The sequence below is a fragment of the Apium graveolens genome, chromosome 4 (assembly GCF_009905375.1).
Source record: "Apium graveolens cultivar Ventura chromosome 4, ASM990537v1, whole genome shotgun sequence".
NCBI classification, from domain to species: domain Eukaryota; kingdom Viridiplantae; phylum Streptophyta; class Magnoliopsida; order Apiales; family Apiaceae; genus Apium; species Apium graveolens.
In genome coordinates, this window is record NC_133650.1 from 298,364,143 (window position 1) to 298,390,190 (window position 26,048).

A 26,048-nucleotide genomic window follows, 5' to 3' on the forward strand; every position below is an offset into this window, starting at 1 on the left:
TATGGTAGTGTTCAAGAAAAACCATTTCTTGATGCATAACCATGAGAGTGAATTCAAGCATGTTTGGAGGTCATAAACTCGAGAAGAGACCCGTTATGGGCTCTCTCAAGTTCGGACACCACCGGCCATGATCCAAAGGAGAGCCGGTGGATTTTCCATGGTGTGATCATTTGATCTTAGCTTTGCATGTTATGATTTCTTGAAGATTTGAAAAAGGGTTTTGTTTCTTTGATGAAAATCGAGTGTGTGCTTGATAAAATGATTCCATTGATTGTGTTAGGAAGTAAATGAATGTGTGCAAATGATTGTTGCTTAGAAAATCAAAAATTAAGGTTTGCATGTGGATTTTTGCTTCGGCTTTTTGCTAATTAAGAAGAGGAATTTGATTTTTGTGAGATAATCTTGGTAAATACTAAGTTTATATGGCATAAAAGTGATTTCATGTTAGTTTTAAAGAAGATCAAGATATGCATGTCATTGATTTGTCCTTGAGATGTAAATTTGAGTTTTTGCCGAATGGGAATTTAGTTAAAAAGGGGTTAATTTGATGAATAAGTGGATGCATGTTGTGATTTAAGTGAAATTCGATTGTGTTAAGGAATTTAGTTGGTGTACTTGATGAAAATGAAGTGTTTGATATAATGATGAGTTGAAATTGAATTGCATGCAAGCATGTATGTATGATTTGGTTCGAATTATTGTTGATAAAATGAGATGTTAGTTTAATTGTTGAATTATGCTATGATTAAGGATGCATGGTGTAATTTTGAGAAATTTGATTGTATATATATATATAATTATGGTTCGAATTTTTATGATTAAAAGAAAGGGGAATGATTCTTTAATGGTTTTTGAATGAGTTATGTGGTTATATGATTTAAAGTACGTATTTGATTGATTTTATGTGATAAGGCCGAATAGGCCATAGGGATTAAAGGTCAAAAACTTGATTTTGATGATCACAAGGATGATTGAAAGTGTATAAATGAATTTATATGAATTTGTTTTCTTAATTGTAGTATGTGGTTCGAATTAAGGAACAAAGGAAAAAGGGAACTAAGTTGAATGATTTTAAAAGATATAAGTGATAGTTATGGACGTAAATGTTTGGTTATGAATAAATCTTGTACTCGTACGAGTTATATTAGTTTGATTTGAGAAATAGCCAAGGTTAAGCGAGTACGCTTTGATTGTTAAGTATATAAGGGTATAAAAGCTACGAGAAAGGGATATGCTATGTGCTATGTGCTTATATGTATAAGCTATATTCGTATACTCGAGTCAAAGATATAATCGAGTTATTGTTTAGAGTGATCGTTCGGGGAATGAGAGTTGAGAATCTGATTAAGATTTTGGTTTTATTGTAGATTCGGAGCGTGAGGGCATTCAGGCTAGGAAAGGAAAGGATTTACTAGGTGGCAGTAGTTCAACCTTCAGGAAAGCAAATTCAGGCAAGTAACTCTGATTACTTGTGTAAATGGTTATAAAGATAATGTTGTTCATACCATGTAGAGTATTGAACTGTTTAAGTATGAAACCCTCGTTTTATGAAACCCTGATATTGATTTGAAGTACCCTTGTTCTTGATAACCTGTTATTGATAAGCCTATTGATTTCACCCTTTGATAATCTGTCTTTTCTGTTCAAGTTACCTATTAAGCCATGAATTATATTGAACCTTTTAATTATCTTTGTTAACCCTGTTTAATGATATCCTGTTTCTCTTGATCACCCTATTGATCCCTAAATCAATGTTGATCCTTCTAATTTAGTGCTTTGTTATCCTTGATACAGAATTCTTATGAATTGTTCCTTGCGTATCTTTGAATCACTCCCTGAACTTTGTTTCCTTAAAATCTGAATTAAGAATGAGTTTCGACTTGAAAAAGTCCGAATGATTTCAAATGCTTGGTAATGATAAAATGAATTTTTGAGAACCTACTTGTTTTTCCAACTCAAGATTTTCCAAATGAATTCCTGATGGATTGGATTGGGACGTAAAAGGCTAGTGGGACTAGTCCAGTCATGGTAAGAGGCTAGCGGGGCTAGTCCAACTTAAGGCTGAAATTATGCCGAATGGTACCTTAAAGACCGGAATGGAGGTCGATACGGGCTGATCACCCGTATATAATGAAATGGAAAGATAAAGTGATCCAATTAAGGGTTCTAATTGATTATTTAAAAGGGAACTGAAACTTTTGTTCAGTAAATTGATTTTGAAAATGAAAATGGTTTATATTGCCTTGAAAATAGTTGATTATGTTATTGTGGTGCTTAAAGCTCGAGAACCCTGATTCTTGAAATTGTTGATCATATGATTGATTCTATATCTTGAAATACTGTTGCTTTCCTCTATCAAAAGATCTATTTTGATCCTACAATGATTTGTGATGAATATCGGCTTTCGTCCTGCTTTGAGCCTTGTTCCTTGAAACCCCCATACTATTCTTCAGAAACATTTCCTTAACCCAAAAAGATGGAAATCTGCCACCTAGATTAAATAAAGTAGAATGCCCTAGTTTGTTAAAGCATATTGTGATTTGATATTGTAGAACTGTTATATAGTTACTTGTTGAGTTTTATACTCATTTGTTTTGTCTTAATCTAACCATGGCAGTTAAGCAAGAAGATGGTCAGGCTTAGGCGCACTGCTCGTAAGAGCGTACCTGGTGGTCCCTATCGTGTTGAGGGCTTCCGGTTGCCAGAGCAGGTAGTGGTAATCATGAGTGAGTTCGCGCCTAGAAAGAACTGTATAAAGATACAATGGGTTATCTGTCGGTTCCCAGCCGGAATCGATGTTGGTTATCTAATAATATTTTGGGTTTGTAAGTTATATTTTATGATTGGTAGTTGTGATCTTGTCTCATACTTTATCTTGTTGATCCTGTTAGTAGTTAATCGGGGTTTATGCATATTTAATTATTAGATTAGAGGTGTGTGAGTCCTCATTTCCTAACCCCGAGATTGAGGGCGTCACATTAACTGTTAGTCCTCCAGTACTTAAGTTCTGATATCCATCTTCTGATATTATCTTCTGATAATCTAAGTCCTGATATCCTTAAGTCCTGACTTCGAGTAAGTCCTGGTTCCAGTAAGAACTGATATTTCCTGTTAGTTAAGATCTGAAAACTAAACATGAAACATATTAGACATGACATCTCAAATATATCCAACAATGTAGAGCTCGCTCAAATCTCCCCCTCAGCTTGAAAGGTTGCTCGGGAATTTTCACCCATAAGAGGTCGCCAAAAACTCTCCCTTTGTTTGAGTGCTCACCCGGAGACATCGCCGAAAACTCTTGAACTCGCCTTAAGATTTTTTGACTTATACGAAGATAATAATTTTATGAAGATGTGGAGTTTTTCTTAAAATGATGCTAATTTTTAAAGACCTCCTCTGAATGAGGGTGTTATTTGTTGAAGACCCCTAACTGAGATGCTAATTTTTGAAGACCTCCTTTAAACGAGTATGTTATTTATATAAGGCCTTATCTAAAAAGAGATGTCATAAGTTAAAGACCTTCTCCAAAGGGGGTGTTATTTGGAAGACCTCCTCCAAACGAGGATGTTATCTTTAGAAGATCTCTTCTAAAAGGGAGTGTTATTTGGAAGACCTCCTCCAAAAGAGGACACTATTATTCGGATAACTCATAAAAAGAAGGGCGTTATCTCTTGAAAAAGGCCCTTAGGGGGTGATTTTGCTTTGAAGATCCTTAGAGAGTAATTACGTTTTGAAGATTATCGAGACGCGAGCCCAGCTCATGACTAGTATCCTAATCTGAAAGAAAATGATAGAAGTACCAGCTATGTATCCTCTTGAAATAAGGCTAGACCTTTCATAATTCATTATTCACGAGATCGAGAGAATGCAGTTATACCTGAGATAGTTAACAAGACATGAAGTAGTGGGCTTATCAACGACCTTACCTTAAATTATGAGGCTTCGCCTTTTAGAGCCTAATACATAATATGTGTAAGGAATGATGTTGAAATGCTACAATGAGAAATTGAAGATGATAAGTCATGCATTTCTAGTAACTAAGGGTATCTCCCACTTATCAGCAACCATGTCACTAGAAAATCCTCACGCTCCATAAAAGTTCTCCTATTCTTTTAGTGCCCTCGTCCATTAAGCCTTGCTATGCGGCATCTCCTTAAAAGAATTGGATCAAACTCCAAAGAGTTATCAATAGAATAAGTAAAAATGATCTAAATTTATCTACCACTTTTCAACGGTGACTTCCTTTTAAGCGGCGTCTCTCATTAAAATGATGTTGCCCTTTTTAGGCCAAAGGCCAAGTTCAACTAGTCAATATTGAAGAGTAATATTTCGAAACAAGTTTATGTGACATAACATGCCGCCCTTTAGTGAACCGACGTAGCCCGATAGTGAACCAATTGCCTCATTATTGAATCATTGTCTCCTGCTAAGGGAGTTGGGTCACCATCCAAGAGTAGTATTAAATAATGAAGAACAACAACCTGTAAGGAGGATCTCGCCCGATTCAGAACCGGGCTCACCTATGTATCATGGAAATTTTATCAGAAGTTTCTTTTACTCTTAAAGTTGTAAAAAAATGGGGGTAATTGTTACACCCAAAATTAGGTGTAACCTAATTTAATGTCTTGAGAAAATGATGGGCTCACCTAAAGGTATAACCTGCCCAAAGAATGGTTATGGACCTTATTTACAAAAGAGATTCCAGAAGACTCTAAGCATTATGCAGGAAAAGACCACTAAGCTTTGTTATAGCCCAAAGATATGCTTAGGCTCATTGGCATGAAAAATATTAAAGACATTGGACTTAAAGACTATGGGCTCGCGGAGTATTGTTCTCGCCCAAAGGTTGGGCTTTCCAGTTTGAAGATCAACGTTCTCGCACAAGCCTTGGGCCCATAATATAAGAGCTATTTTATGAAGATCGTCATGAAAAGGAACGTCCTAGTCCAAAGGTTGGGACTGGGCCTCGACCAGGAAAGGTTGGCATTGGGTTACGACCAAGCAGACATTCTCGCCCAAATGTGGCTTCCCGACATGAGAAAAGTTTCTAGCCAAAGGTCAACCCATAATATAAAAACTGTTCTACGAAAATTGTCAAAAAAGGAAACGTCCTAGCCCAAAGGTCAACCCATAATATAAAAATTATTCTACGAAGACTGTCAAAGAAAGAAACGTCATAGCCCAAAGGTCAACATTGAGCCTCTGTTAAATTTAAAACCAGTCAAATCAAGATTTATCCCTATAATGGATCAGGCCCCATCCCCGCTAACAGGGCTCACCCGGTTAAGGGGGGTCGATGGGCGTCGCCCCTTTGTAAGTCTTAGGTCTTAAAGTCCATTACTTAGTTACCTTTTTCCTCGTGGTTATAGGTTGACATTGACTCTGATATTCTCAGGTCAATGACTTAGCCACCACACTCCGAAAAGGTAACTCAGCTCGTAAGGCTCATGACGAATGATGACTCTACTCAAAGACGGTGGCCCCGATTCAATAAGGTATCGAGAATGTGAGCCCAAGCTCATCTAGGTTACTTACACCCCAAGAACTACGTTTGACTTGATAGGCACATTGTATGGAACGAAGCAATCCTTGCGAAAAAAAGAGAATTCGACATTCGCTCTTGATTGCAATTCGACAATCCATACGATCTCAGTCATCCCCAAATACCAAACCCTAACTCTAATCGTTCTACGTCGTTTCTCGTTGACGACTAACGTCCTACGTCATTCCCCGTCGTCAACTGATGTCCTACGATGTTCGTCGTCGTCAACTGCCACCATAATTCCAGCAACCCTCCGCGGATTTGTTTTCACCAAATTCCTTCGTTAAACATTTTTAACCTAACTAAATGACTTATATCACGATGAAAGCACCGATATTGTTATCTCTAAATTTTATCAAAAAAATGTTTATTAAAAAATAATAACAATATTGACATTATACTAGACAATTAAGTATGGTTAACACGTTATCCTACTAAATAAGTATACAAGATTTCCATAAAGATATTTCATTGAAATTTATAATCTCAATTTTTGCGGTAAACTTGGTATGAAAAAGTACTTTGCAAATCTTACCTGTAAGTAAATAATTAGACTTTATTTTACTTTTAATATACAACTAAAAAATGTGTTGACATTATAAATTTCATTTATAATAAGATGCGACTGAAATAAATAAATATAAATTATGATTAATGTCAGCTAGACGATAAGTATAAACTTAAAGGATGAGATGCAAACATAATCAACAACTCTTATACTGTAATTAAAATGAAAATAATCATTACTACCCTATGTTGACAATATCGATAATTTCTTATAATATATATATATATATATATATAAATGATGAATTATAGGAATTAAAATGCACAACACAACCTTGTGCTTTGCAAGACTTTTCATTTTTATTACAATCTTCTATAAAGAAGATAAAGAAATTATAGTATAATTATTAAAATAAAAATTCTTTGATATTTTAAAAATTCAAATGTGTAACGTTTTGCTAAACTCTAATTAATACTTTGAGGTCGAAAGGAACTTCGACCAACTACTAACATGTAAATTAATCGATATGTGGAGTTTTTTGTGAAAACGAATCGATTATTATAATATAAAATATAAATGCATGAAATTGAATGTGGCCCGTACTTTGCACGTGCTATCATGCTTGTTATTAATAAAATCTCTAACGTGGAATATGTTGGATTCTTGAAGTTGCCGACACTTTTACTTGATAAGTTGAAATAAAGAATAAGTTGATATTATATTTTTGTTAATAATAATTATCGTTCTCGTACTCTTTAATTTTGACACACATAAACACGACCAAAATGACATGGTCGATTTTGTAATTGAATTATCATAACTAAAATCGACCACAACTTTTGTTCGGTTTTAAGTGATCATTAAAAAGAAATAAAACATTATCTAAATTTAAAATAATTGTATTTATTTAAGCCGAATCGACATTGTTTGGTGCTGATATCATAACCGATCAATTTGTACATTTGACTTTGGTTGATTTTGACTTAGACCAACTTTAATCAAAATTGATCACAAATTTATGATGACGTTGCATCACTTAAACCGACACTTAGGGCTCATTTGTTAAATCTGAACATAATTTTCTGAATAGTTAAAATTTCTGAATCACTAATAATCTGAACAGTAATGAATAAGACCGGATAAAATTATTTAAATTTCTGAATGATAACATTAACCTGTTTGTGGTTGAGTGGTTGATAATGTTCAATAATTATTTTTATTGAAAGCTGTTTAAATTAAAATATATATAATTAAAATATTTTTTTGATAAGTTAAAATTTTATCATTTTGTAATAATTAGGCAACTTTAAAACTAGACCGTAAATAAGTACAATCACTAATAATTTTAAGATAATACAACATATTAAAAATGAAAATATTTTTTTAAATATATATATGTGTGTGTTTTTTTTCCAATAAAGTACCCTTTTTATACCTTGATCTATTATAAAATTTCATCAAATTTATTGCTAACATAGAATGATAATTATATATTTAAATATAATAAAAACTTTAATAATTGAAATTTGAAAAAAAATTGATTTTAAATTTGATTCTATTGTGCAATAATTTTGGATAACTGTGATTTTATTGTGATTTTACTACAAAACCATTTTAAACAATTTCATCAAATTACAATAATTTTAAATAAAAAATTGTGCAATTTATCATTAATTTGGTAATTAAAATTTAAAACTATATATGATGAAAAATGAAATAAATTATATACTTATATTTTTAAATAATATTTCATCTCTATATAAAAAGTACTTCATGTATGGACATCCCCAATATATATAAGTTTCAAAGAAAGTTTACGTATTTTTCTATTTTAATTCAAATAATTATACATTTAATTATTTTTGATTCATTCATAAGTAATTTAAATTAAACTTTTATTTTCTAAATATAAAACATGAAATTTAAAAATTTACAAACTTTTTTAGTCACAAAATTCACTATGTGTTTGCATACTACTGGGAGGACAAGAAGATTGTTTTTTAATAAAAGATGAATAATATTAAGTAAAATGACAAAATATAAAATTGCTACATGAGAATTGAAAGAAGGTGACATAAATATAATTTGACTGGTTCAGTGGAAATTTAGAAACTCACTCGTCCAGCACTTATTCAGAAGAAATTCAGTCGTTCAGATGCATAATATTTGAATCAAACAATCTGAATATAGGAAAAAAATGGTTCAGTTCATAATCACACATTCACCTGTTAACAAATGAGGCCTTAGCCACAATCAATTTTTAGTGGTCCGGAATAATGAATAAAAAATAAATTAAAATGGAAAACTGGTACATGGATTAGAAAAAATGACGTTTAGTGTAAATATCATAGACGATCGATGCTAAAATTGACTTTTATTAATTTTGACCTTGTTCAATTATGATCAAAACAATTTATAACTGAATGATGTGTATGTGGTCGGTTATAATTTTTTGTAAGAAATCGTATAAATTAATCATTGAAAATTGATAAAATAATTATCCAAATTTTAAATTAATATAAAATTAATAAAGAAACAAACTATTAGAATTGAAAAACAGTAATAAGTTTCTTTTATATCCAAGGGGCTTAAGGTATTTAAATGTCACTAGGGGTTAAAAATGACCCTAAATGTCACTTCAAAACGGTACATCGTGTAACGTTTATGCAAAATACATAAAATGGTATTCCGTGTAATGTTTTGACATTTTAATTTTTTTTTATGCGCAAAACGGTAGATAAATTACCGTTTACGCTATATAATGTACCGTTTTGAGTCAAAACGTTACTTCAACTAACGTTTTGCACATTATAAAAAAAATAAAAAAAAATAAAGTACCAAAACGAAACACCATGTACCGTTTTACATTAAAAAAACCAAACGTAAGACGAAGTGCAGTTATGAAATGCTATTTTGGGCTATTATTTATAAAAAATGACATTTTAGACCGTTTAACACTAAAAATGACATTTAAATCTATTGTTATAGACTTAAATAATTAAAAATTTATTGTCCGCGGTTCCGGGTCTAAGATCCGGGATTCAATTCTCGCTCGTATGAGAACGTGTACTTCTTCGTGATAAGGCTATAAACAGTATTTGTATATTAAAAAAAAAGTACCGGGCATGTATTTGAAAAGAGCACACAGTACCCGCCTGCCTCCTCTTCTTATCCCCAAGAACCCCATTCCTTAAAACCTCTGCAGCTCAACTGCAATGAACACACCCACTCTACAAACTCCTAATTTTATATCTCACTCTCCTGTAAAATGCATCACTTTTTTCTCCCATAACTACAACTTAACCAATAAGAGATATAGTTATAGTCCCCCTCACCGTCTCATTTTGCCTCGCAAGAATTATTGGAGGTGTGAAGCCGCCAAGTCACCCAGACAGCCCAGCTCCAAAAAACCCGACCCGAATTACGATAAAGGGGTTGACCCGGTTGGGTTTCTTGCTAAATTTAACATTTCTGACAAACCCTTTGCTCAGTTCCTCCGCGACAGGTAATTAATAATTTATGCTAATTTACTTAAATATTTTAAGAGTTTTTTTATGATTTTATTTTTGTTTGTTTCTAAACAGGCATAAGTTGTTGAAGGATTTAAAAGATGAAATTCTCAAACGCCACATGAATTTTAGTCAGATGGTTACTGGGTTAGACTCTACCATGACTATGTTTTATTACCATTGTAATTGTATTAGCATGGAATTTTCATGTCCTATAGTTGCTTACTTATTACGTGTTTGCGGAAATGTCTAGCTGATTTTTTTTGTATTTACTGTTTGGAATTGTACTATCTCGACTTTATTTATTTTTTGCCCCTTTTGATTTGTAGATATCAAATATTAGGCATGCACCGGAATGTTCATCACCGGGTGGATTATATGGAATGGGCTCCAGGTTTGGCTTACTAGGTTACTTTCGGTATTTTAAACAGGAGACATATTTTGTTGGAGTTGTCACTTATTTATTTGAATAGTTTGTTATATAACTGTAAGTGTTCGACTGTTCGGGGTTTTGTGTACATGTCTGATTATTGTTGTTGCCTGGCCACATTTAACACTACATATTTAAATAATATTGTAATGTATATTATTAAAACTAACAGGCATTTTTCTTTGCAATTAATTTTCCTGTCTTTAATTATCAAATGTGCATGGTACCAGGTGCTCGCTACTGTGCCATTGTTGGTGATTTTAATGGGTGGTCACCGACAGAGAATTCTGCAAGAGAGGGTCATTTTGGGCATGATGATTATGGATATTGGTTTATCATTCTTGAAGATAAATTAAGGGAAGGAGAAGAACCTGATGAGGTGTACTTTCAACAATACAACTATGTAGATGACTATGATAAAGGTGACAGTGGAGTTACAGTTGATGAATTATTTAAGAAAGCAAATGATGAATACTGGGAACCTGGAGAGGATCGGTTTTTTAATTCACGCTATGAAGTGGCATCTAAGCTGTATGAGCAAATATTTGGGCCAAATGGGCCGCAGACAGAAGAAGAACTGGAAGAAATACCTGATGCCCAAACAAGATATAATGCATGGAAAGAGGAGCACAAAGATGATCCACCAAGTGATTTTCCATCATACGACGTCATAGACAGTGGAAAGGTATACGACGTCTTTAATATTGTGGGTGATCCTGTTTCGCGAGAAAAATTTCGTAAAAAAAAACCCCCTCTTCCATACTGGTTAGAATCTCGTAAAGGAAGAAAGGCATGGTTGAAGAAGTATATACCTGGTATTCCCCATGGGAGCAAATACAGAGTGTATTTTAACACCCCTAGTGGACCTATTGAAAGGGTTCCTGCTTGGGCTACTTATGTGATTCCAGGTAAGGCTAAGAGCTAATAATGTCTGGTCACTCATTTGACATTATATATTTTAAGAATCATGCTCAAAGTGCTGTACCTGTTATTGATAAGGGATTTTATTTCCTTGAACCTCTTTTAATTTAATGCCATTTTCGTGTCTTGATGTAGAATAGTAGAAGCAAGTGCTAATTTCGATTTAACCTTGTAGATTGGGAAAAGCAGTGTTTTCTTTGTTTAATAGTCAATGTAAGAGCATATGCACCAGAGGGGGTTAAAACGTTGATTCATCAACATTATCAATCTTAGTTTGCAAAAGTAGCATGCACCGGTTCCTTTTTTACTCCATCAAACATTGATGGTCCATCAATTCATCAACCAAACCTTTGATTTTTGATGGAGTTGTGAGTGACCATCAATTGATGGGACCTACACAAATATACCAATTTTCATGACTTTTGTGAATTACCAGCCTAATCCTCTGCAAAACACGGTTCTTTTATATACATTTTTTAATTTAATATTAATTAAATTTTGAATTTATTTACATTCTTGAAATTGAAAATATAAAATAGTATATAAAAATATGTTATTGACGTGATTCGGAATTTAATATTTTATTTATTAATATATTTTTAGTTATTAAAATTAAAGTTTTTGTTAGCGGTATCGAACCCTCAACTTTTGATAGTACTTAAAAATTATCCTTGTTTCCGTTATATATATGATATAATTTATTTGATATATAGTAATTGATGAATTGATGGAGTTCTTCGGGTGCATAAAAACTAAGAAAAAAGGTTGATTTCCCCCAATCGTACAATACATTTCGCTACGATTGACCACCAACATACATAACCAATACCAATGCCAATAATTAAATTAAACTAACGGGGGTGGGAGACATCGAACCCGAGTCCCTCCCTAAATTGAGCCATAATACCATGTTAAGTAACCAGTCCATCTAAAACCATAAGGTGGTAGATGGCGGCCCCGACATGATCTTATACTCTTCAACAGCGTGAATAGTAACTAACTCCGTTGATTCAATTGATGAATTGATGCCCTTAACGGGTGCATATGCTCTAAAAGCCAGGAGAAGGTCTTTACATAAATGTTGATGCAAACCCTTTAAACGTGACTTCAACTTCCAAGCATTCTTATAATTGCTTTCGCACTGACTATTGGTGTCTATTTACAGATGCAGATGGAAACCAAGCTTATGCCGTCCACTGGGAACCGTCTCCAGAGTGTGCATATAGTTGGAAACACGTGCATCCCAAAGCACCAAAAGCTTTGCGCATCTACGAATGCCATGTTGGAATTAGTGGGCAGGAGCCAAAAGTTGCCTCTTTTAATGATTTTATTGAGGATGTAATGGGTTGTTACCTTCTGTTTTGTCCATCTGTAGATTTGTTATTTTACTCCAATGCCTAATTACTTTTTGTGCCTTTTCTGATTGCCATATTAAGTGAAATAAGGACCAGGTTATGTATATATTTTTGATTGTAGGTCCTCCCCCACATTAAAGAAGCTGGATACAATGCAATTCAGTTGTTTGGAGTTGTTGAGCACAAAGATTACTTTACCCTTGGCTACAGAGTGAGTTGCTTCTTCCTTTCCTTCATTCATGTGTCATAGCACACTTTACAACATTTACCCTGACAAAACATAGTTATATTATTCTTGTAGAGGCATATTTTTTCAATTTGACAAAAAGCTTTCGTCATCGAGCTTCAGAAATGAAACCATTCAGCATCATGTTTTTCTTTCAAAACAGTGGAATGTAGCTGCTATCATACTATTAACTTATATTTTTCTCAAAGCACGAAAATTGATAATTTTATCATGTATAAAATATATGGTAGATTTAGCAGTTCCCAACTCCACTATCTATTTAAATTATTTTGTTGCAGTCACACTATGACTGCCAAGTATTTTCCTCAATGTAGCACATAACAATTCTAAATATATACTATGTTTAGACAATTGTGTATATAATAGTCCCACTGCTACTTCAGGTGACAAATTTATATGCTGTTAGCAGCCGCTATGGCACACCTGATGACTTCAAGCGATTGGTGGACGAAGCACATGGTTATTCTTAAATATTTTTATGTAGTTGTAATTTTATTTAAGTAGTATTTTTGTACTTCTCGCATATTTCATGTTTTTGAAATATTAAATCAATGAGGATTTTATTTGGCAGGTCTAGGACTGCTTGTATTTCTAGATATTGTTCATTCGTACTCGGCTGCTGATGAGATGGTTGGATTGTCTCTTTTTGATGGCTCAAATGACTGCTACTTTCATACTGGTAACTGCATTCAGATTTCAGATGCCGATGCTTTCTAGAATGCGAAATTTTCTCTAAGCTTTCCTTACTGTCATGCGTTCTCAAGTCATGCTTCCTAGTAATTTCACTCAGTTCTCTTATGTGGTCCTTTTGAAATGTAAACTACGATGTTTCTACCTGCTGATTTGTGTGTTTGTAATTCCAAATCTAAAGGGACGGGCCGGCGAATTTTATCGACTGTATGTTCAAATAGTTAATTTTGGTTATCTACAAAATTATGGAAACATCATAAATTTGTAAATAAATACTGTACAATTTATTGAGCAGCTAAAATGTTTGTTTTTCCCGATAATATAGTCTGAAAAACAAATTCTAAGATGCATTATTACTTTTCCTTGTGTCGTTTTTTGTGCTTGTAGACATTTTTTTATTGTGTGAATTGCAAGTACTTTGCATTTATTTGGTGAGGAGATGTTAATAGAATTACAGAACCAATTTTAGTTGTTTGCTGTAACATAATGACATGAGGCTCTTCTTGTTAATGGAATTAGAAATGGGTGTTTGTAGATGCAAAGGTTATAACCTGTTGTGTTTTTGGGTCTAAGTGGTTGAGATATTAGACATACCCCTATTATGCGGTTTATAAATACTTTACATTTTCTTGTGAGGTGATAATAAAAATATTATATATTTTACATAGCAACCAATTCTAGTTATTTTTTGTAACTTGATGACATTGGTTCTTCTTAATGAAAATCAGGAAATGATTTTGTCATAGTTGGTTTTAGTGTATTATCTGAGAGGCTGACGGAGTTTTCTGTCCTTTTACCATTTCTTTTACAATAATATTCTAACTTCTCTTTGCAATTCATAATTAAAGCCAGAAACTAATTTGATGTTTCTGTTTTTATTGATTTGTTGCTCTACTGAAAGTGTCCCTTTTATATCTGTAGCTGTAAAGTTAAGATGATTGAGCAGTTTCCATGATCAAATATTATGATTGAGCTTAATATTTTTCCTTACCAAATAATTGTGTTCCACTTAAGTTATGTTATTCACCCATAGGTAAACGAGGTCATCACAAATACTGGGGGACAAGAATGTTTAAATATGGAGACCTTGATGTGCTTCATTTTCTACTCTCGAATCTTAATTGGTACATGAGGCTCTTTAACTCTGAAATTGTGTGTATTTATATTCTTTTTTTCTTAAGTGTTCTTTCTATATGACATTACAGGGCGCAAGCAGGCCATCACTATTTCTGGTTATTTATAAAAGTTGGTATCTGTTTTTGGTGTTAAATTTCACAGGTGGGTCGAGGAATACCATATAGATGGTTTTCATTTCCATTCCCTGTCATCAATGATGTACACTCACAATGGTTTTGCTTCTTTTACGGGTGATATGGAAGAGTAAGACCGATATGACATATTTTTTTTTCTTAAATGAAGTACTACCGTGTACAATGTTCTGGGCTTTGTAGCTTTTGTATCTCCTACATCTTATGTTGAAAACCTAGACGTTCTATTTCGGAGGACAGACAAAAATGTTTGTCCCAAACTCCCATTTATTTTGTACATATCTCTGTATTCTGAATTAACTGTTATTACTTCAGGATAGCAGTTTGATCATGTTTTATCTCATTCACTTTTTAGGTATTAATGAGATTCCGTTTAGACTGATTGTAAGATAAGAGTTAGCAATAAAAAAAAGACAGTAGGGTAAGCTTTGGTTATGCAGTGTAAATGAAAAATCTTGTATTAGATACAGTTTTATACTTGATAGTTTAATAGAATATTACCTTCTGCTAGACTCTTTGAGTTTGTTTCTTTCTAACTGGTATGTTTTGTTACAGGTACTACAACCAATATGTCGACAAGGATGCCTTGCTATACCTGATATTGGCAAATGAGATATTGCATGTTCTTCATCCGAATATAATAACAATTGCCGAAGATGTAAATAAAGTTTAAAGTTGACCTCATAAGTACTAATACGATGTCTTTACCTTCATATTGCCCTTGGATTGTTGTAAGATGATAGCTATAGACTTGTAGGCCCGTAGTGTCCTTTATGCATTCTTAATCAGTAATGTCTATCCACATGGAACACCCAAGGACGGAGAGCTTGTAGTATCCTGCGTGCTCTTCCTTATTATGTTAATTAGAAGATACAATCTGGTGATTATTGGCATTTTCTTTTATTTATTGGTGCAGGCAACAAACTATCCAGGATTATGTGAGCCAACTTCTCAAGGTGGTCTGGGATTCGATTACTTTGTAAATGTTTCTTCATCAGAGATGTGGTTATGGCTTCTTGAGAATGTTCCTGACCATGAATGGAGCATGAGTAAGGTTACAGACATATTTATAAGAAGTTGTGGCATTTTTTGGAAATCATATAGTTCCAGTAAATTAAATTCTAAATTTCACATTTTACTCCTTGAAGATTGTAAAAACTTTAATGGGAAACAAACAAACTGCAAGTAAGATGCTTCAGTATGCTGAGAATCACAACCAGGTAAGCCTGTAAATTCATCAGTCAACTTCCAAATTATCATCCAAGTAGGTACTAACTGCTAAAAGATGACAATCTTGTATTTGCAGTCCATATCAGGAGGGCAATCATTTGCAGAAATTTTGTTTGGTCAAATTATGCAGCAGCCATCTGAATCAAAGGAGTTACTACTAAGGGGTTGTTCATTGCATAAGGTGTGTTTATCTGCTTTATCATTCAGTTATGCTTATCAGCTTTATCAAATACTTGGAAATGTTGGGTTATTAGCCTAACCTCCAGTTGATGGTGTATCTTCTTTCTCTGTAAGATTTGTTTTACTGAACATTGTGAAGAAGTTTTTCATCTAATTGATGTATCATGTATGTGCTTTTATGTGTATCTTCTAAACTCTTTATTTCCCTCTTTGATTTAGATGATCAGGTTAATAACGTATACGTGTGCTGGTCGTGCTTATCTTAACTTTATGGGTAATGAATTTGGACACCCGGATGTAAGCTCTCTTTTCATGCAATAGCCATTAGAATCTAAATAGTAAACATGTTCTGTCACTAAAGTCTTTTCTGCCAGAGGGTAGAGTTTCCGATGGCAGGCAACGCTTTTTCATTTTCATTTGCCAATCGTCATTGGGATCTGTTGACAAATGGAGTTCATCATCAATTATTTACATTTGATAAGGTATTAGATTCCTTGTTCCAGTATTGTTACTGGTGTTACATATTTCTCATGCTCTTATTTATCTCTCTTCCTATTACACTTAAAATATATGCAGACAGTTTATTTGTTGAGGCAAGATCTGTTATCTATACACTATACTGTATCCGGAGTAAATGTACTTATAGTTGCATTGCTATATAATATACATGATTGAGACTGATTTTGTCTTTTCAACACTTGTTTTCGTTATTAGAAATTGCGTACTCCGAGAACCCTCAATAAAATGGGTGCGCTAAGTTTTATCCTTATGTAAATATAGTTGCAACTTGTGATAATGGCTCGTTAAATAGGGTTATTTGAAAAATTCTTTTCCAAGATGCGCTTGGCAACATCTATATTGCATAAAGATTCGAGTACAGAATAAAAAATAATTTCTATCCAATCAGGACATGATGAACTTGGATGACAATGAGCGAGTACTTTCAAGAGGCGTCTCTCAAATTCACCATGTCGATGACAATACTAAGGTATATGTTTATTACTCTTTACTCCTTACATGTTGATAAACATGCTTGTTTGGATTTTCTTATATTGGTGTGATGCTTTTAAAGTCAAAAACTGGATTAAGAGGGCCAGCTGAATATGTAATTTCTTCATATTCAGTTGTTTCTTTCTGTTGGCAAAAGAACTTTTAACACTAAAATAATTCCTCCATAGTGGTGGCACTTAACCAAATTCACATTGCATATACATTTTACCTTTTTTTTGTTCTTTAATATACATTTTAGCCTTGGTTAGTGGATTGTGCACAGAAGGGTGCGTCTAATTATATTTTTTAATGTTGCACTGCAGGTCATTTCTTACTTGAGAGGCCCCCTTCTTTTCATTTTCAACTTTCATCCATCAAATTCATATGAAAGATATAGTGTGGGTGTGGAAGAAGCCGGAGAGTATCAAGTAAGCAACACGTCCTGCTGCCTAACTAGAACCATGATGTTTAAGAATTCTATGCTCAATTTCATGGACAACTGTGACAGGTTATCCTGAACACGGATGAAAAGTTGTATGGTGGGGAAGGACTGATTGGGCATGACAAATATCTTCAGAAAACTATTGGTAAAAGGTAACGGTTCTTTGGCTTCAGTTACATGGCCTTGTATTCTTCCTCAATGTGTTTCGGTTTTTTCATGTAATCATGTTCAGCTTTGTTGATTAAACCTTGTTCTTTAATTTAGAGTTGACGGGTTACGAAACTGCTTGGAAGTATCACTGCCACGAAGAACTGCTCAGGTTAAAATGTGGAACTGAATAGCGATCACACTTTATAATGTAGTCTGTAGATAGATGTGCTAAATACAGTTGTGTTGGTGCAGGTGTACAAATTAACAAGAATATTGAGAAAATGAAGGGCTGAATCATGGTTTTGTATTCCAGAAGGCATGCTAACATTCAGTGTATATATTTTATAATGATCCCTTATATTGTAGCCTTATTCCCAGAACTTGGCTTCTTGGCCTTGTTAATAGAATTAACTTAATTTTGATGATGCAACTTCAAATTCATAGTCATTCTGTGACTTGTTTATTGTTAAATTAGTGCAGTGACTAATGAGTATGTTAGTTTATTTTCACAGGCAAGAACTTTTTCTTTTTTAAAAGATGTTCATGCTACATAATTACTTGGAGTATATGTCAAGAAATACATCTTAATATTTAGATTAATCTTGGAATGTCTATGAGAAGGGGTGAATTATCCCACTTTCATATATTTAATTTGGATCCAAAATTGCAAACCCATATATAACTAAGTTATGCAACTTTTTCTAACAAGTATTAAGAATTTCTTTATGGAGGGTAAAATGTAAAAATATATAAAATATATAAAAGTACAAATTGATTATTTTAAAAAGAATGAAACAATTTTTGAATTTTAGTCAAAATTTTATCTGGAAGCTGTACTTATCTTTTTATTTTTTCCTAAATATAGTTGTACATGTCTTGTGTATTTTGAAAATATATAAAGCCACAAAGAAACGACACCGTTGAACTGAAAGCCCCTTTTTCAGAAAAAAAACAGTAGCAGCACTCTTTATTAATTTTTAATTTTCTTATCACTTTTTGTTATTATTTTTGAAAACACTAGAAGCTTCTCTTTATTTACTGAATTTCGTGTTCATAATTTCATTTTTTGAAAACACTAGAGAAGCTCCTCTTTATTTACTGATTTTTTCGTTCATAAAAGAGATGTGTTCATAAAAGAGGAACAGTGCGTGTTTTGTGTGCATAAATATTACTATCGTTCGTTTCTTAGTAAATGGCTAACATTCCTCAATCTCTATCCATCAACGGTGGAGGAGCATTCGGTGGAGCCACATCGTCATCGGCGCCGGCAAACAACGATCGGAAAATGCAAACGGCTGAGCAGCTTGTTTTGGATCTCAGCAACCCCGATGTTCGTGAAAACGCCCTTCTCGAACTCTCCAAGGTCTCTCTCTCTCTCTCTCTATCTCTCTCTCCCTCCCTCCCTCCCCCTCCCCCTCCCCCTCCCTCCTCATCCCCCTCCCTCTCTCTCTCTCTCCCTCCCTCCCTCCCTCCTTCCCTCTCCCTCCCTCCCTCCTTCCCTCTCCCTCTCCCTCCCTCTCCCTCTCCCTCTCCCTCTCCCTCTCCCTCTCCCTCCCTCTCTCTCTCTCTCTCTCTCTCTCTCTCCCTCCCTCTTGTATATCACATGTTCCAATTACTTCCACTTAATTTGTTTTATTTCTAGGGTTTTGGTTTTGATGTCCACTTCCATATCTACTTGCTTGATTAATTGTTTGCAATAAGGCTCTTGTCGCTTCTCGGGAAATTAATTATTGTGTGCTTGAATTTCTATCGGAATGTTGAACATGAAGTTTAATTGTGCAATGTGTGCTTGAATTTCTATCGAAATGTTGAACATGAAGTTTTATTGTGCAGCTTTATTGTGTTTTAAGTCAATTTACTCTTGTAGCGTGCAAGCTGATATTATTACTATGTATTGACAAAATTGTCTGTAAATATTATTACTATGTATCCACAAACTTATAATTCGATAAAGATTTGTTTTGGAAATACTTGTGTGCTTTCTTTGATTGCCATAATAATTTCTCTATCCGCCCCCCATTTGTTTGTCATATGTGTGTTATGTTTTTTTATGTATCGAACTTACATGTCTTTTGAGATGATATTTTTACAATTTGGATAATTCTATTCCAAAGTTATTTTTATCAGAAACAGAATGTGATTGCCGACTCGGATAGACCTCTAGCCAGAGTAAATCTGTGAATTCTTTATTATATTGGAATGAGTGGCTGTATGATGGCCCTCCCTGCCACTACCTCTTTCGTAGGAAAACAAGCGTATGGAAAAAATTCAGAAATCCCATCCAATATTTAGCATCACTACAGCTGATTCAGCTTTAAACAAATCCTTTTCTTACAGGAAGGCATGTTTAGTTGATTTGCTAGGTGTACAGCTCTCTAGCATTCAGTATCAGAAATAAATATTTAATGTACTAAATTTTGCAAAAGTCGGTTTGTCCTTTAAACCTTTCTTTCTCTTTCCTAGTGAAAATATGGCACAGTGGCTAGAGTGTAGCTGTATGATGTTATAAATACAAAATAAGTCATATACTGTACCTTCCCGTGAATATCATAATTTGAGTAGTATGATTGTAAACTTGTGCTACCTTTGGTCTTATTTTATAGAACAAGGATTTATTTCAAGATTTGGCTCCTTTCGTGTGGAATTCTTTTGGTACTATTGCTGCACTCATTCAGGTATGCCTAATAAACTTGTTTTGTGTTTTTGTTTTTATATAGAAGAGAGAATTATTTCAAGATTTGGCTCCATTATTGTGGAATTCTTGTGGTACTATTGCTGCACTGTTACAGGTATGTTTCTGTAGTTTTTAACAACCCCCCCCCCAAGTTCATTATAACTTATATAGAAAATGATTTTCTGCAAGTTACTAAACTTGATATCTACCGTGTTTTTCATTTTTTTTAAAGTGTCGGATGTCTTTTCTAATTATAAGGATGCCACTGGTATGTTTGATGCTATATTATGAAAAAGGAATGTTAAAATCAGAAAGTAGGATTCTTATGGATGTTAGGTTATCTTATTGGCTTTCGCTTTCAGATTATCCAGAAAACTTTGAATATGTTCCCTCTAGTAGGTGTGCTGATTCTATAGTCTAATGAATATAGCTATTTGTAAGCACTCATCTTATCACAAACTACTGAAAGACATAGTTCTAATGTTATCATTATTGTTATTGATCAATTAATTTCAAATTCCCGTAATAACTTCGTGACCTCTCCTGTGTGTAGAATATAATTCGATGTGTATTAAATGAATCCATCTATCAATGGGTTAGATAAATTCCATAAACGGAAGTATGTATAGTTAGGGATGTATCTAATGTACCAGTTGTAATATTTACTATTATAATTTTCTAGCTTAGATGTCTCAGTTTTCTTGCATCAACCAAACACCTATGAATTTACCCTAACAGTATATGTTTCTTTTGTTTTGTAATTGCAGGAGATTGTTTCAATTTACCCTGTCTTATCACCGCCAAATCTGACTCCGGTGCAATCAAATAGAGTGTGCAATGCACTTGCTCTACTCCAAGTATTCTCCTTTTCTTCTGTTAAATATTTATGGCAAGATATTATTACATGTTTTTACTCTTATCATTAGTGAGTCATTAGTCATTGCCAGGGGTGGATGCATGATTAAATTATGAGGGGCCCAATTTTTTTATCACATATATAAAAAATCCATGGTAAATGTACAACAGAGAAGTTAATAAGAAACAAAGCCGCTAATGTCTTGCATTTAGAAAGCCACTACAGTGTTATATAAAATATCCAATTGAAATATAAATCAGTGATTGTTATTAAACGAAAAGGATGTGTTGGATTGCTAATTATGGAATTCAAAGAGAAATGTATGCATTAATAAATTAGTAATTTAATATTATTTACACTAGAAAGAATATAATATAGACAAATTATATTGTATAGTAATATCGGGGGGTATTGAATTAGACTTAACAGACAATATTAATTTGGATTGGGTGGCCAAATAATAATACCTGGTAGCCTAGTTCAGCATCTGTTATATTTCAAGTGAATAGTAGATTAGTTGCTGCTTCTGTCCCGGATTAGTTCTAATTTGACTCTTTGTTTACTTTGATGTTTTAAGGTCTACTGTATAAATTCTGTAATTGTGTCGCGAAGCATCACTTAACATCAAACGAAATTGATGGTTATTACATTAATTTTCATTCTAATTGTTTTGGTGATAAAATGTGCTTAGTGTATATTTCAGTTTGTTATTTCATCTATTCCAGGTCGTTACTTATGGAATATTATTTTGCAGTGTGTAGCTTCCCACCCGGATACCAGAATGTCATTCCTCAATGGTAAGTGCCTTTTTTTTATCAAAAGTATATATATAGGGGGCTGTTCAAATAGAAACTGCCTTAAAATAAAAACTAGAAACTGAGACTCATCCCACCTCACTTTATTACTATCCACCCACCTCATTCTCAATTCACTGTAACAAGCCCCGACTCTTCCCCAAAACCCTACAATTTAACTTATCTCATTACCCCACCCTATCACAGTCATCACCTCTACCCCCATCATCAGCCCTCGTTACGACCGTCATCCATTTTCGTTCCTCTCCATTTACCCCATATATTCCTTCATTCATATTTTCTAAACTTTTCTTTTTCTTTTTTATGAGCTTTTTCTTTTTCTCACCTCTCTGCATATGATAATCACTGTATTAATAGTTAAAATTAGTGATTTCTGTCTGATATTATGGATATGTTACAGTCACGGTGATGATGGTGAGATAAGTGGTTTACCCCATATATTCCTCCATTCATATTTTCTAAACTTTTCTTCTTTTTTATGAGCTTTTTCTTTTTCTCACCTCTCTACACATGATAATCACTGTATTAATAGTTAAAGTTAGTGATTTCTATTTGATATTATGGTTGTTATAGTCATGGTGATGAAGGTGAGATAGGTGGTGGTGTTATAATGATTGTGTTTAATGATCCATATAAATATCATATGTTATATTCCGACGATAAATCACTCATTATACTTACAAAAATCACTAAAATTTAGCTAATTTAACTATTAATATAAAATGAACAGAGAGAGATATTGAACTTTGTTGGGCCTGGTCCACTTATGTGGGTTATGGTTTTATTAAGCCCAAATAAATAAATAAATAAATAATACAGGAAAAGGTCCGAGAGCAGACAAAGAAATTAAAAAGGGGGAGACAAAGCGTTGTTGTGAGTATGATATTCATACTGATATACTCTTCAATCACTAAATCGTATGACGACAATCACTAAACTGCACATAATAATCACCAAATTACACATAGTAATCAATATATTGTACATGGAAATCACTATTTACATGGTCTGGTTTCTAGTGTTTAGGGTCTAAATGGTCTGATTTCTAGGGTTTAGGGCCTTTCCCTTAGTCTAGGGTTTAGGCTCTAGGGTTTAGGGTCAAGGCCCTAAACCCTACACCCTAAACCCTAAATAAATGGAATATTTATCAACTAATTTCTTATTATTAGAAAGAGCTAAATATTTTTAAAACCTATTTAAGGAATTGGTGAACCCTAAAAACTTAACAACTACTAAATTAAGTTCCAATTTAAATTTTAGACAGTAATTTCTAGATCTTGAATCACTAATTATGCTTACGATAATCACTAAAATCAAGAAAGTTTTGAAATTATAGTAATTCCGGTTTAGTGATTTTGTTAAGTATAAATAGTGATTATCGTCGGAATATAGCAAATATGGTATGCAAATTGATCGTTATGAGATGGAGAAAAATATAGTGAAGTCAGATTTTAAAAAAGGTTTGTCGATTAATGAAAAAATTAAATTTAAAAAGGAATAAAATTATTCACGCAAGGGTACAGGGTACACAGAGGAGTCACGTGAAATTCGAGGGAGGAGAGAGAATGGGTGGATAAAATTTGTGTGGTGGAGATTCAAGTCAAGCTATAAAATTAGTGGTTGTCATTGGTTTCTAGTTTTTAAAATAAGGTTGGTTTCTATTTGACCATCTCCCTATATATCATATATATATATATATCATATATATATATACGGGGGTGGTTGGAATTGAACTCATGACCTTTGTCATGGAGGAGGGTTGCCTTAACCACCAAGTTAAGCCCCTAACCTCAAATATATGTATATTCTAAATCTAATAGCTGACTCCATGTATATTGATTTTTATTTAGCTAAAAGACTGTTGGAGGAAGATAGTGAAATTTCCTGGAAAGGGAAATCACTTGTACTGAATAAATCAAGATGACTTTTTGAGAAAAGCCTGTTATAGAGTAATATGCGTACTTATGGTGCATGTTATGGAAACCTCTTCCTCTTAGATGATCTCCTTTTACACTTGTGGTAAAAGTGATTCAGGAGTACCATTTGATGTTAATTGTTAATTTTGTCCGAGTACTGATTGTTACATAAATATAAACAACATGACAACAAGATATCTAGTCCTGTCCTTATAGGTTTAAACAATTGGGCTATGGTCAAGTCTTGTCATAATTATCTAATTTTTGTTTTGGGAAACCTGTGAAAAAATGACAAACATTTATTCTCATGCAGCTCATATTCCTCTCTATCTATATCCTTTCCTCAACACAACTAGTAAATCAAGGCCTTTCGAGTACTTGAGGCTAACTAGTTTGGGGGTCATTGGTGCTCTCGTGAAGGTACTTTTTCATCTTGATTTACACACATTCTCACACAAACACAAACTCTGTATTATGTGTCTTACTATTATATGACAAGTTGGTTACATAACAATACATGGACTCGTTGCACAGTGCTTTTATGTCACGCTCCTATTTCACGTGTTGAGGGATATGTGTTGTATACACTTTAGTGACTCTTTTTTCTTGTCGTTTGTTTGCTCGCTTCAGATTTCCCAAATTTAAATCAAGAATGTTTTTTTTTCTTTTTCAGGTTGATGATACCGAAGTTATAAGTTTCCTTTTATCAACTGAAATTATTCCTCTGTGCTTGCGTACAATGGAGATGGGGAGTGAATTATCCAAAACTGTTAAGTATCTCCTAAATGCTATTATAATTCTGTTTTTCTTTGTTCTTTTCTTTTATATTCTTTAATTTGGTTTATATGGTGGCAAGGGAACACTATCAATAAAACAATTGTGTGTATTAGGTTTCATTATGAGATCGTTAAAAACCACAAGTTATAATTGTTATGATTTATGAAGGTCGCATTTTGTAACCTACCTGGGCTTGTAAAGATGGCTGACAGATGTAAGTTAATGTCAGGTTGCAACATTTATTGTGCAAAAGATCCTATTGGATGATGTTGGCCTGGATTATATCTGTACAACAGCAGAGCGGTTTTTTGCAGTGGGTCGAGTCCTAGCGAACATGGTTGCTGCTCTCGCAGAACAACCATCTTCACGGCTGCTGAAGCATATTATTCGCTGCTACTTGCGATTATCAGATAATCCAAGGTGAATTACATGACATGTACCTCTTACAATATTTCGATCAACATTATACCTGTGGACTTATTTCATGTCAACTTCACTTTGCCATATTCAGTTGACAGATGCTCTAATCTTATATTGTTGCAGAGCTTGTGATGCCTTGAGAAGCTGCCTTCCTGACATGCTTAGAGATGCTACATTTAGCAGCTGCCTACGTGTAAGTACTTTTCAGAACTCATAACCTGTTAAGGGTTTCTGTGGATGGTGCAAGATTTGCAGGGTAAAAATGACAGGGTCCTAAAACTCTCAAAAATGTTGGATAAAATTAGTGATAAACTGATTATTAGGATTTACTAAATTTCAAGACATGAAAGACGAAAATGCTTCTTGACTTTTTCTGTTGCTTCCCGATGTTAATGTAACGTCCAAGATGTTTTACAATCATGACAACTTATCCTGAAGTCTTGTTGTTTTTAGGAAGACCCAACTACAAGGAGATGGCTACAGCAGTTGCTCATTAACATTCAAGGGCCTCGTGTTGCACTACAAGCAGGTGGAGGATTTGAGCATTTGATGGTAAACTGAGTCTGTATCTTTGCTTAGCCAGAAGTTGGTATCTGATGTCCGATGAGCCGAACTGCGTTGTATATATGTACCAGAACGGAACTGTTAGTTAAACTTGAATGTAGTATTATAGATAATGTAATTGATGCGGTAATACATGCGTCTCGTTTTGATATAATTTTGTTTAATATTTTATTATCATGAGTAGTTGTTACAGGTATTTTGTCAGTCACATCACCCGAGTCACTGGCATCCTCCATAATCAATCGATAAGTCATTTTATAACAGTATGGCCAGGGAGAGGATATATGTAATGTTACATCAGTCTTTCCTTGTGGAAAGATGCCCAGAAATCCAAATATCAGCTCAGTTTTTTTTTTTTTTAATTTTTTGACAGATTTTTTTTGTCAGGTTGACAGAAATATTTATATTACTCAAGTTGATTGGTAACGGGACATTTTTGATCAATTTTACCCCTAATAAATTAATAATCAATATGTAACAAATTTCATTTTTTACTAAAAATATAGATAAAATCTCTTTTTTTTGGTCAGAATATGGACGAGAGTTCTTACTTCCTATATTAGA

General features: G+C 33.6%; 2 protein-coding genes across 3 annotated transcripts; both read left to right on the forward strand.

The window, feature by feature from the left end:
• The first annotated feature begins 9,159 nt into the window (after window positions 1-9,159).
• On the forward strand, window positions 9,160-17,965 carry LOC141721321 (1,4-alpha-glucan-branching enzyme 3, chloroplastic/amyloplastic). The gene is made up of 21 exons (XM_074524185.1): window positions 9,160-9,555; window positions 9,635-9,706; window positions 9,889-9,953; window positions 10,220-10,897; window positions 12,076-12,248; window positions 12,387-12,476; window positions 12,896-12,971; window positions 13,084-13,191; window positions 14,236-14,326; window positions 14,481-14,582; window positions 15,026-15,128; window positions 15,387-15,524; window positions 15,619-15,690; window positions 15,777-15,881; window positions 16,100-16,177; window positions 16,255-16,362; window positions 16,788-16,868; window positions 17,194-17,298; window positions 17,379-17,464; window positions 17,577-17,631; window positions 17,715-17,965. Exons 1-21 carry the CDS (start codon window positions 9,266-9,268, stop codon window positions 17,745-17,747), a joined length of 2,709 nt encoding a protein of 902 aa, XP_074380286.1. The 5' UTR covers window positions 9,160-9,265; the 3' UTR covers window positions 17,748-17,965.
• Window positions 17,966-18,553: 588 nt separating this feature from the next.
• LOC141721322 (uncharacterized) lies at window positions 18,554-25,676 on the forward strand. Of its 2 annotated transcripts, none has more exons than XM_074524187.1 (9): window positions 18,554-18,825; window positions 20,066-20,137; window positions 20,904-20,993; window positions 21,747-21,789; window positions 24,037-24,143; window positions 24,397-24,492; window positions 24,730-24,920; window positions 25,044-25,113; window positions 25,374-25,676. In XM_074524187.1, exons 1-9 carry the CDS (start codon window positions 18,655-18,657, stop codon window positions 25,479-25,481), a joined length of 948 nt encoding a protein of 315 aa, XP_074380288.1. In that variant the 5' UTR covers window positions 18,554-18,654; the 3' UTR covers window positions 25,482-25,676. The 2 variants fall into 2 exon arrangements, with proteins under 2 accessions (XP_074380288.1, XP_074380287.1); XM_074524186.1 differs by lacking the exon at window positions 20,066-20,137 and adding an exon at window positions 20,180-20,251 and having other exon boundaries at window positions 18,559-18,825.
• The last annotated feature ends 372 nt before the right edge of the window (window positions 25,677-26,048 follow it).

Coding starts and splice junctions, on each gene's coding strand:
- LOC141721321 (XM_074524185.1), top strand. CDS start 9,266: ATGAACACACCCACTCTACAAACTCCTAATTTTATATCTCACTCTCCT. Junction 9,707..9,888: donor TTTAGTCAGATGGTTACTGG/GTTAGACTCTAC, acceptor TTTGATTTGTAG/ATATCAAATATTAGGCATGC. Junction 10,898..12,075: donor GGCTACTTATGTGATTCCAG/GTAAGGCTAAGA, acceptor GTCTATTTACAG/ATGCAGATGGAAACCAAGCT.
- LOC141721322 (XM_074524187.1), top strand. CDS start 18,655: ATGGCTAACATTCCTCAATCTCTATCCATCAACGGTGGAGGAGCATTC. Junction 21,790..24,036: donor CAGAATGTCATTCCTCAATG/GTAAGTGCCTTT, acceptor ATTCTCATGCAG/CTCATATTCCTCTCTATCTA. Junction 25,114..25,373: donor CATTTAGCAGCTGCCTACGT/GTAAGTACTTTT, acceptor TGTTGTTTTTAG/GAAGACCCAACTACAAGGAG.